A 12,469-nucleotide genomic window follows, 5' to 3' on the forward strand; every position below is an offset into this window, starting at 1 on the left:
TCAGAAGGACTCAGTGCAGTATACAGAGAGACTGTCCCAGTACTTCATTGCTAATGATATTAACGATGATAGCAAGAAGTGGGCTATTTTGCTGAGTGTTTGTGGAGCAAAGACATATGGACTGATTAGGAGTTTTGTAGCTCCTGAAAAGCCCAATGCCAAATCCTTTGAGGACTTGATTGGGATTGTCTCAAATCACCACAACCCCAAGCCATCTGAAATTGTGCAGCAATTTAAGTTCAACAGTTTTTCACGGTCTCCTCGGATGTCTGTGGCAGTTTATGTAGCAGAACTGTGTCGCCTGTCAGAGCATTGTGGGTTTGGAGACACCTTGAATGCCATGCTGAGGGACCGGCTGGTCTGTGGCATCAGTGATGAGAGGATTCAGAGGTGCTTATTGGCAGAATCCAGTTTAGATTTTTAAAAAGCCCTGGAAATTGCACAAAGCATGGAGGTGCAGCTCAGCATGCTTTAGATTTACAGGGGGTCTCTCAACGTCCAAGTGATGTCCAGGCACTTACTGCCACCATGCATAAATTATCCAGTAACACATTGGCTAAAAAGTACTGTCTGGGTGAAGAGAGAAAACACTTACATGGTGCAACTCCCTGTTTTCTCTGTGGAGGGAAACATGATGGCCACCCATACCCCCACAGGAGTAGTGAATGCTGGTTTTGCTTGAAACAAGGCCATCTAGCCAAAATGTGCCATAGAAAAAGGGCACAGACAAAGGGGAAGGAAGGTAGCAAGAAGCAGTTAGACCAGATGGCAATTACAGGGGAGCATGATAAGGGCACAGATGAAGTGTACAAAGTGTACAACATTGTTAGAAAAAACTACAAAGAAAAACCACTGCAAGTGGATGTTATTATTAATGGCAAAAGCATAACCATGGAAGTGGACACAGGGGTTTCTGTGTCTAGGCTCTATAATTAGTGAAGCCACTTATAACTGTTTGTGGCCAAAGAATAAGGGGTCACAGTTGAGACCACTGAAAATGATGATATGCACATACACTGCTCAAGAAGTCCCAGTGAGAGGCAGTATTAATGTAGACGTGAAATATGCAGAAGAGACCATTCAGTTGCCTTTAGTTGTGATAAAAGGAAGAGGTCCTAGCCTTATGGGCTGGGACTGGATAAGCCAGCTGAACCTCAACTGGGCACAGATCAACAAAATTAGCTCACTTGGGACAGAAGCCATTCTTTCAAAACATAAAGAGCTCTTCAGACATGGGTTAGGTACTCTAAATGGGGTAAACGGTAGGATTTTTGTGTATCCAGATGCTAAACCATTTTTTAAAACCCCGCCCAGTACCATATGCTGTGTGTCACCAAGTGGAGAAAGAATTAGATTGACTACAGGCTACAGGTATTATTGAACCTGTTCAGTTCTCTTGAGTTATGTGCCTTCAGGTCAATTACGACTTATGGCGACTCTATGAATTAGTGACCTCCAATAGCATCTGTCGTGAACCACCCTGTTCAGATCTTGTAAGTTCAAGTCTGTGGCTTCCTTTATGGAATCAATCCATCTCTTGTTTGGCCTTCCTCTTTTTCTACTCCCTTCTGTTTTTCCCAGCTTTATTGTCTCTTCTAGTGAATCATGTCTTCTCATAATGTGTCCAAAGTATGACAACCTCAGTTTCATCATTTTAGCGTCTAGTAATAGTTTTGGCTTAATGTGTTCTAACACCCAATTATTTGTCTGTTTTGCAGTCCATGGTATGCGCAAAGCTCTTCTCCAACACCACATTTCAAATGAGTAGATTTTTCTCTTATCCACTTTTTTCACTGTCCAACTTTCACATCCATACATAGAGTTCAGGAATACCATGGTCTGAATGAACCTGACTTTAGTGTTCAGTGATACATCTTTGCATTTGAGGACCTTTTCTAGTTCTCTCATAGCTGCCCTCCCCAATCCTAGCCTTCTTCTGATTTCTTGACTATTGTCTCCATTTTGGTTAAGGACTGTGCCAAGGTATTGATAATCCTTGACAAGTTCAATGTCCTCATTGTCAACTTTAAAGTTACATAAATCTTCTGTTGTTATTACTTTAGTCTTTTTGATGTTCAGCTGTAGTCCTGCTTTTGTGCTTTCCTCTTTAACTTTCATCAGCATTCCTGTCAAATCATAAATGTTTTCTGCTAAGAGTATGGTATCGTCTGCATATCTTAAATTACTGATATTTCTCCCTCCAATTTTTACACCTCCTTCATCTTGGTCCAATCCCGTTTTCCATATGATATGTTCTGCGTAGATTAAACAAGTAGGGTGATAAAATACACCCCTGTCTCACACCTTTTCCAATGGGAACCAGTCGGTTTCTCCATATTCTGTCCTTACAGTAGCCTCTTGTCCAGAGTATAGGTTGCACATCAGGACAATCAGATGCTGTGCCACCCCCATTTCTTTTAAGGCATTCCATAGTTTTTCATGATCTACACAATCAAAGGCTTTGCTGTAATCTATAAAGCACAGGGTTCTTCTGAAATTCCTTGGTCCGTTCCATTATCCAATGTATGTTTGCGATATGATCTCTGGTGCCTCTTCCCTTTCTAAATCCAGCTTGGATGTCTGGCATTTCTCGCTCCATATATGGTAAGAGCCTTTGTTGTAGAATCTTGAGCATTACTTTACTTGCATGGGATATTAAGGCAACAGTTTGATAATTACTGTATCAGTTCTCTGAGTGGGCTGCTCCAATTGCCCCTGTATTGAAACCAGATGGTACTGTAAGGATTTGTGGAGACTATAAAGTCACTGTGAACTGTGTAGCACAGCTGGACACATACCCCATTCCTAGAACTGAAGATCTATATGCCACCCTGGCTGGAGGAAAAACTTTCACAAAAATCGACTTAAGTGAAGTGTACCTTCAGATTCCTCTTGAGGAAAGTTCAAAACAGTATATAACAATAAATACTAATAAAGGACTGTTTCATTACAATCAGCTCCCTTTTGGCATTTCTGTTGCCCCTGGAATCTTTCAAAGGGCTATGGACAATTTGTTCCAGGGTATGCTGCATGTCTGTATCTTGATGATATTCTGATTACAGGAACAACAGAGGCAGCACATTTGCAGAACCTAGACAAAGTACTGTCAAAACTGTCAATTGCAGGCATGCGTCTCAAGAAAGAAAAATGCATTTTCCAGGCCTCAGAAGTTGTGTATCTGGGACACAAAATTAATGCATACATCCTGTGGAAAAGAAGGTACGTGCCATTACTGAGGCACCTGCACCAAAGTCAGTTTCAGAACGGAAGTTCTTTTTGGGTTGCTAAACTATTATGGCAAATTCTTACCCAACCTGGCAACAGTATTGGCACCATTACATAGACTTTTATGAAAAGGGATAAGATTCCATTGGGGTCAAGAGCAGGCAAGAGCTTTTGCAGCAGCAAAGACCTTGTTGAAGTCATCCATGCTCCTTATTCATTATGATAGTCTTAAAGAACTTCTCTTGTCTTGTGATGCTTCTCCATATGGGGTGGGAGCAGTGTTAGCCCACTGAATGCCTGATGGCAGAGTATCCTATTAGTTATGCATCAAGATCCCTAGCCCCCGCAGAAAAAAACTACTCACAGCTAGAACGTGAAGGGTTAGCAGTGGTTTTTGCAGTAAAGAAATTCCATTCATATTTAAATGGCAGATGTGCTAGAATCCAGAGATGGGCCTTGACTACAAATTTGAATATAAACCAGGTCAAGCCCTGAGCAGACTTCCACTACCAGATTGCCGAAAGTCAGTGCCTCAGCCTACTGAAACCATTCTTCTTATTGAACTGATATCCACATCCTTCATAGATGCAGCAAAGATTAAACAAGATATGGACCAAGATCCTCTGTTATATAGAGTGCGAAGAATGGTCACAAATGGATGGATTGAGAGGGAAAGCACAGATTTACAGCCCTACTATCAGCACAGGGAGTCCTTGAGTATTCAGGATGGATGTTTATTATTGGGGTCTCAGATAGTAGTACCACCAGGGAGTCAGTCTGCTGTGCTAAAATTGTTGCATGAAGCACATTCTGGCATTGTACAGATGAAGAGATTAGCACGTAGTTATGTGTGGTGGCTTGGAATAGACCAGCAGATTGAGACAGTGGTGCGACAGTGTGGGGCTTGTCAATCTATCTGCCATGCTCCTCCAAAAGCACCCTTACATCCGTGGGAATGGCCACACTGACCCTGGGCAAGACTTCACATCGATTATGCTGGTCCATTCATGGGGAAAATGTTCTTAATAATAACAGATGCACATTCCAAATGGTTTGAAGTTCACATCATGTCATCCACTACTGCTGAAGCAACTGTTGATAAACTCCGCCTGTCTTTTTCTACTTTTGGATTGCCAGAAGTAGTGGTAAGAGATAATGGGCCACAATTTACAGGTGTAATTTTCCAAGACTTTTTGGAGAAAAACCACATCAAGCATGTAAGAATTGCTCCACATCACCCATCTTCCAATGGCCTATCAGAAAGAACTATACAGACCTTGAAAGACAGACTTAAAAAAATGACATGTGGCAGTTTAGAGATTAAATAAACCAGATTGTTTTCCAGTATTGTGTTACACCACATTCCACCACAGGAAAATCACCAGCAGAACTACTAATAGGTAGGAAATTGCGTGCGCACATGGACATCCTACACGCTGATGAGGCCATTAAGGTGTGGGAGAAGCAGGAAGCCCAAAAATTCTCCTATGACTTAAAAACAGCATCAAGAACCCTAACAGTGGGCAATCTAATTTATGCCCTTAATTTTGGGACTGGACCTCGTTGGCTGGCAGGTCGTCTTGTAGCACAGGCAGGGCCCCTCTCATGGGTGGTGGAATTACCAAATGGGAGGCATATTCAGCGACACCAAAATCAAGTGTGTTTATACCATGGAGAAGAGTTTCCTGCAGAGGGTCCACAGACTAAAGTAAAAGAGCAAATCGATGGGGAGCCATTATACTGCCCACTTGATACTAGGGTTGCTAGGTCAGAAGCATCCCAAAACCTGAGATTTGAGGGGCAGGCCCTAGTGATGTCACGGGGCGGGCCCGAGTGATGTCACGGGGTGGGCCTGAATGATGTCACAAGGCGGGCCCAAGTGATGTCATTAAGCATGATACATTAATCATCAATCACAGTTGCTTGGAGCATACAATTTAAAAATATATTTGATTGGAAATTAAAATAGAAATCTTAGCTAAAAGATGGAGCCTAGGTTGGGAACATTTAATCTAGCCTACTTGCTTTCAGCAAGAAGGGTTTAAGTGCCTTCAGGCCAGGCCAGTCACCAGAAGGTCACTGTAGGGACTAAGGAGTCTAGTGTTGTGGAGATGTTAGATGGGAGCATTGGGAAGTAAAGATGGATGCTCCTGAAGGCTACAATTCTAAACACACTTACTAAGGGATTAAGCCCCATAGAACTCAACAGGACTGACTTCTGAGTAGATATAGTTTGGATTGTGCTGTTGGTAAAGCTTGACTAGGGATCCTCTGCAAAGACATCCATCTCCAAGCAGGGTTGGCAACCCCCTACCTGGAATGCCCTGCCCTTATCTTTTAACATGGCTGCTCCAAACATCTTTACAGATTTGACCCTTCACTTCAGAAAGAGGTCTGAGAAATGAGTAAGAGTAAGAAGTATCTTTTAAAAGTATCTTTTAAAATCCTCTGGTCATGGAACCGACCAGAGGGACGGCAACCCTGGACTTAATCCTCAGTGGGGACCGGGACCTGGTGCGAGATGTAAGTGTTGTTGAACCGATTGGGAGCAGTGACCACAGTGCTATTAAATTAAACATACATGTAACTGGCCAATTGCCACGAAAATCCAACACGGTCACATTTGACTTCAAAAGAGGAAACTTCACAAAAATGAGGGGATTGGTAAAAAGAAAGCTGAAAAACAAAGTCCAGAGGGTCACATCACTTGAAAATGCTTGGAAGTTGTTTAAAAACACTATATTAGAAGCTCAACTGGAGTGCATACCGCAGATCAGAAAAGGTACCGCCAGGGCCAAGAAGATGCCAGCATGGTTAACGAGCAAAGTCAAGGAAGCTCTTAGAGGCAAAAAGTCTTCCTTCAGAAAATGGAAGTCTTGTCCGAATGAAGAAAATAAAAAAGAACACAAACTCTGGCAAAAGAAATGCAAGAAGACAATAAGGGATGCTAAAAAAGAATTTGAGGAGCACATTGCTAAGAACATAAAAACCAACAACAAAAAATTCTATAAATACATTCAAAGCAGGAGACCATCTAGGGAGACAATTGGACCCTTGGATGATAAGGGAGTCAAAGGTGTACTAAAGAACGATAAGGAGATTGCAGAGAAGCTAAATGAATTCTTTGCATCTGTCTTCACAGTGGAAGATATAGGGCAGATCCCTGAACCTGAACTAACATTTGCAGGAAGGGATTCTGAGGAACTGAGACAAATAGTGGTAACAAGAGAGGAAGTTCTAAGCTTAATGGACAATATAAAAACTGACAAATCACCGGGCCCGGATGGCATCCACCCGAGAGTTCTCAAAGAACTCAAAGGTGAAATTGCTGATCTGCTAACTAAAATATGTAACTTGTCCCTCAGGTCCTCCTCCGTGCCTGAGGACTGGAAAGTGGCAAATGTAACGCCAATCTTCAAAAAGGGATCCAGAGGGGATCCCGGAAATTACAGGCCAGTTAGCTTAACTTCTGTCCCTGGAAAACTGGTAGAAAGTATTATTAAAGCTAGATTAACTAAGCACATAGAAGAACAAGCCTTGCTGAAGCAGAGCCAGCATGGCTTCTGCAAGGGAAAGTCCTGTCTCAGTAACCTATTAGAATTCTTTGAGAGTGTCAACAAGCATATAGATAGAGGTGATCCAGTGGACATAGTGTACTTAGACTTTCAAAAAGCGTTTGACAAGGTACCTCACCAAAAGACTTCTGAGGAAGCTTAGCAGTCATGGAATAAGAGGAGAGGTCCTCTTGTGGATAAGGAATTGGTTAAGAAGCAGAAAGCAGAGAGTAGGAATAACCGGACAGTTCTCCCAATGGAGGGCTGTAGAAAGTGGAGTCCCTCAAGGATCGGTATTGGGACCTATACTTTTCAACTTGTTCATTAATGACCTAGAATTAGGACTGAGCAGTGAAGTGGCCAAGTTTGCTGATGACACTAAATTGTTCAGGGTTGTTAAAACAAAAAGGGATTGCGAAGAGCTCCAAAAAGACCTCTCCAAACTGAATGAATGGGCGGAAAATGGCAAATGCAATTCAATATAAACAAGTGTAAAATTATGCATATTGGAGCAAAAAATCTTAATTTCACATATACGCTCATGGGGTCTGAACTGGCGGTGACCGACCAGGAGAGAGACCTCGGGGTTGTAGTGGACAGCACGATGAAAATGTCGACCCAGTGTGCGGCAGCTGTGAAAAAGGCAAATTCCATGCTAGCGATAATTAGGAAAGGTATTGAAAATAAAACAGTCGATATCATGCCGTTGTATAAATCTATGGTGCAGCCGCATTTGGAATACTGTGTACAGTTCTGGTCGCCTCATCTGAAAAAGGATATTATAGAGTTGGAAAAGGTTCAGAAGAGGGCAACCAGAATGATCAAGGGGATGGAGCGACTCCCTTACGAGGAAAGGTTGCAGCATTTGGGGCTTTTTAGTTTAGAGAAAAGGCGGGTCAGAGGAGACATGATAGAAGTGTATAAAATTATGCATGGCATTGAGAAAGTGGATAGAGAAAAGTTCTTCTCCCTCTCTCATAATACTAGAACTCGTGGACATTCAAAGAAGCTGAATGTTGGAAGATTCAGGACAGACAAAAGGAAGTACTTCTTTACTCAGCGCATAGTTAAACTATGGAATTTGCTCCCACAAGATGCAGTAATGGCCACCAGCTTGGATGGCTTTAAAAGAAGATTAGACAAATTCATGGAGGACAGGGCTATCAATGGCTACTAGCCGTGATGGCTGTGCTCTGCCACCCTAGTCAGAGGCAGCATGCTTCTGAAAACCAGTTGCTGGAAGCCTCAGGAGGGGAGAGTGTTCTTGCACTCGGGTCCTGCTTGCGGGCTTTCCCCAGGCACCTGGTTGGCCACTGTGAGAACAGGATGCTGGATTAGATGGGCCACTGGCCTGATCCAGCAGGCTCTTCTTATGTTCTTATGTTCTTATGTTCTTTTCAACTCACTCTTGAATGCACATCATACCTAGGGCAGATCCACACCATTCATTTAAAGCACATTCAACACCCATTTGAAGCACATGAATCCCACCACAGAATCATGGGAACTGCAGTTTGTTAAGAGTGGTGAGAACTATAACTGTGAGGGGGAAATGACACTTCCCAGGATTCTTTAGGGGAAGTCGTGCGCTTTAAATGCGAGTTGGATGTGCTTTAAACGTATTGTGTGAATCCACTTAATAAATTTTGCCTGCATGTAAATTGTTTTAATTAATTTTTCAAAATGGAAATGTGCTATAAACTGTAGTGGGTGACCATGGGCTACTCACCATCTCTCAGCCTATCTGCCCCTCAGGATGAAAACAATGGAGAACCATGAGTGCCCCAAGGCATACTTAAAATGTAGAAGAAGTATTGTAAAACCATAGTGTGAAATAAGATACTTATTGGGACACAGTATGACAAAGTATTTATATAAGCATGACTATCAAGTATGTTCATTATTTATACAACCTGTAAAGATATTTATAGTGCAATCCTATGTTTGTTTACTCAGAAGCAAGTCCCAATGTATTCAATGGGGCTTACTCAACCAGGGAAAACTGTACCCTGAAGTGATAAGGAACTTGTTCTTTTAACAAGCCTTTTAAGTTGAGACCTTATCCCAGTCTGTGTCTGTGTTGGAATTGCTTTTTAATATGTTTTAAAACCTTTTATTTTAAAAAAATATTTTTAAAGCTTTTAAAAATGTTTTTAAAGATTTTTGTTTTAATATAAAGTCTGTTTTTTATGATTTTTAAAGTGATTTTAGTGCTTTTGTTTGCTGCCCTGAGCTCCTACTGGGAGGAAGGGCAGGATATAAATCAAATAATAAATAAATAAAAATAAATAAATAAATAAACTTCATTCACCCAACCCAAAATTTGGAATCACACCACTTTAAGCTGTATTGCAACTGTTTATAGTTGTTTTATGGTTATTGGTTTTTAAAAGGATTTATTTCTTATTGTGAGCTACCTTGGTTTCCAATAACCAACCCTACCTCACAGGGTTGTTGGAAAGGCTCTATACACGCACGCACGCACGCACGCACGCACGCACACGCACACACACACTTGCAGGTGTAAAAATACACCCCATATAATAGTTTATTGTCAAACCAGTTGGTCATTGAGGAACATTTTTTAAAAAAAATTCAGTATTCGTTTCTTACATAATAAAAACTGTGATAACTAGGTAAACCCTACCTAATTGCTTTAAAATAGGATTGGAGGGGGAGAGATTTACAACACAAACACAAGTCTGTGCTATGTTTACTCAAAAGTCCCATTAATTTACAGCACAATCCTAACCATGTCTACTCAAAAGTAAGTCCTAATGGAGTTCAATGGGGTTTACTCCAGGTACACGGAAAGCAAGTATTGGATTAAATACTTTCATATTTCATAGCCCAGGGTCTGACTCTTGCACACAAGAGAAAAAAAAACTTTAAGCCATATTACTTACGCAAACTGCAAAATCTCAAAGCCACCATTTTCTGAAGTTGAAATTAAGCCTAAGTATGCCTGGATCAACAAGTCACAAACCTGGCTTCATTTATTGGCTACAATCCTGAAAGGGCGGGGTTAGAGCCAGAGCTTGGAAAAGTTACTTTTTTAAACTACAACTCCCATCAGCCCCAGCCAGCATGGCCACTGGATTGGGCTGATGGGAGTTGTAGTTAGAGCTAGGAGCTGTTATAAAGATCTGTAAAACAGATTTAACAGTCATGCGGGGGCGGTTGACATTTATTTATTTATTTATTTATTTCATTCCATTTCTATACCGCCCCTAGCCAATGGCTCTCTGGGCGGTTCACAGCAAGGAATAAAATACAATACAATACATTTTGGTGTATATCTCAGGAACCAGACCACCTAGAAACTTAGTGTTTTTTTAAAATTGAAGCTGAGAGTCTGGATATTAAGGGGTGCTAGCTGGAGAACCGGAGGGGACCCCCAAAAACTGGAGACTCCGGCCAAAAACCAGAGACCGGGTAACCCTACTTGATACCACCAGAAAGATTGGCAGGTGCACAATTTCTGCATCAGATCCTAACACTGTTTTAGAGGTGTCTCCTGCTGAGATAGAACATCCAGTGACAGTGGTGGACAAGCCAGGAACACCTAGTTGCACTACACCATTCAAAAAGAATTCCTAAGCCCAGGGAGAGGCTGAATTTATAAACACAAGAGAAGTTGTTAAGACCAATGTATCTGGTGTTTAGTAATATAGGTAGATTGTATGTTGATAGTATAAACTAAAGGGGGAAGAATATAAGATATGTTCATGTGGTTGCCATCTAGTGGCCAAAAAGGTAAGGATTTTTTTTAGACAAATTGGATCTGAGCATGCCTGAGGCCTGTGCTTTCAGGGTGTGGTTCCAAGATGGATTCCAAACTGAGAACTGTGTGAAAGAACCTAAGAAATAAACCCAGTTTTTGTTTGCATCTTCCTGGTGTAGCCTACATATATTATACATTTTCTCCATACAATCTTGCCCCAGTACTGAGATTTTCCACATAGAAGTTCTTCTTACTATTCCTTTCGGTATTCATAAGGCAACAATAAAGAGGCCCTTTTCTGTGGCAGCCTCCTCTGCTCCAGGAATTCCTCCCCTGGGAGATCCATATGGATCCTCCACTGATTGCATTTATGAGTGCCATTACAACTTTTTTTTTTCTTGATCAAGCCTTCATAGATATTTGGGCTGCTATGAGTTTTGTTGTTTGTATTCATTGCTCATATGTGCTTTTTTTTTTTAGAGTACACCGTTCTGATCTACCTGCTTGGGGTGTGCTGCTTGCTGCTTGCTGCTTGCTGCCTACCAGCTGCCAGGATGGGAACCTGACAATTGTTAGGACATTTCACTTGACTCTGGCCATCACAGACTGATGGTTTGTTCCCTCTTGGCCTTGGGGGCCTGATCAAGTTATCACTTGGATACCAGTCCCTCAGGAAATACTTTCAAGGATCCATTTTGTGACAAAAGGTTATTGTATAACTGTAATAAAGGGGCAAGAAGAGTCAGGTTGCAGACATGCTGGTAACACAATTTTGGGACAGAATTCACAATCATGGGCTACACCCCCAAAACTGCAGTTTTATTCTGAGGATCCTTCTATTTAGTTTAAGCTGAAGTATCTTTCATACGTTACCAAGTAAATGCAGAATGCAACTGATCCATTGGGGGGATGTTTTGCAGGCACAACCAATCAGCTTGGCAGTGCCTGCAAACCTTGTTTTCAGCAGGGATCAGGGATCGGGAGCTCCTGACTGGAACCAATCCCAGCAGGGCTTGCACTGGGTGTCAAATTTAAAAGACACTGAAAAAAGGCCCTGTTGCCAATAGAAATATTGATAAAGCACTTCAAGCTCCCAATGGTTCCTTTTTAGCTACATTTTTACCTGCCCCACACCTGATGTCACAAATAATGCCAGATATGAGGCAGGTGGGTATGGCTTGGAAAAATGGCCTCACAAGCCAATTTAGGACCCCTGCTGAGCCTAATTATGCCCACAAGTTTTCCACCACTGAATTAGAGCTTCAGTGTACATAAAATGGCTCTTCAAAATCAATATCACCAAATACTGCTGCTGTAAAGGGTCATTAAGCTCTAACAAACCATCACAGGCTGTACTTTTGCACTCAGTTGCTATTTAACTCTAACTCTTAATTCCCCCCATTTACATCCATGCGTATATATCCACAAAACCTTATACCATGATACAATTAGTTACTCTTTGGAATGTCACAAAACTCTGTATTTTTTAATGTGAAATTCTGTGATTCCATTTAGAAAATGGGGTATGGCTACTTAGTTATAATTTAAAATGCACCATTATTAAAGTACAAACTTTCTCTGTCATTCATACCTGCACTACCTCATTCTTGCTTCAAAATGCAAAGTACATTTTGCAGAAGTAGATTCGAGAATAATTATTTGTTCATGAGCATTCAATAAATCCTTAGCTAAAGGGGGTCCTTGACACAGGTTATCTAAATCCAAGAAAGCCAACAGCCTTTGATTTCTTTCCAGTTTTTAAAATCTATCAGCATTTAAAATATCTTTCTTCAGCTTATTAATCCTGGTTATGGCTCTTTTATCATTACCTTTTTATTGGTGAAGGTGCAATAATTTTGGTAGTTCCTTCATTTTCTCCAGTTACACTGTGGTTTGTACAATGTGATCCTGAAAGAAAAAAAATTTTTTTTACTAAACTTTGGGATACACCATGTTTGCATACTTT

General features: G+C 41.3%; 1 protein-coding gene across 10 annotated transcripts in view; it reads right to left on the reverse strand.

The window, feature by feature from the left end:
* The window catches only part of EPB41L4A (erythrocyte membrane protein band 4.1 like 4A), a 160,282-nt gene that overhangs the window by 27,950 nt on the left and 119,863 nt on the right, over window positions 1–12,469 (reverse strand). For all 10 annotated transcript variants that reach the window (XM_061623929.1, XM_061623940.1, XM_061623950.1 and 7 more), the window contains one exon: window positions 12,333–12,411. In XM_061623929.1, coding sequence (XP_061479913.1) covers window positions 12,333–12,411 — 79 coding nt within the window. The remainder of the gene's footprint in view (window positions 1–12,332; window positions 12,412–12,469) is intronic.

The sequence above is a fragment of the Rhineura floridana genome, chromosome 1, assembly GCF_030035675.1.
Source record: "Rhineura floridana isolate rRhiFlo1 chromosome 1, rRhiFlo1.hap2, whole genome shotgun sequence".
Lineage (NCBI taxonomy): Eukaryota > Metazoa > Chordata > Lepidosauria > Squamata > Rhineuridae > Rhineura > Rhineura floridana.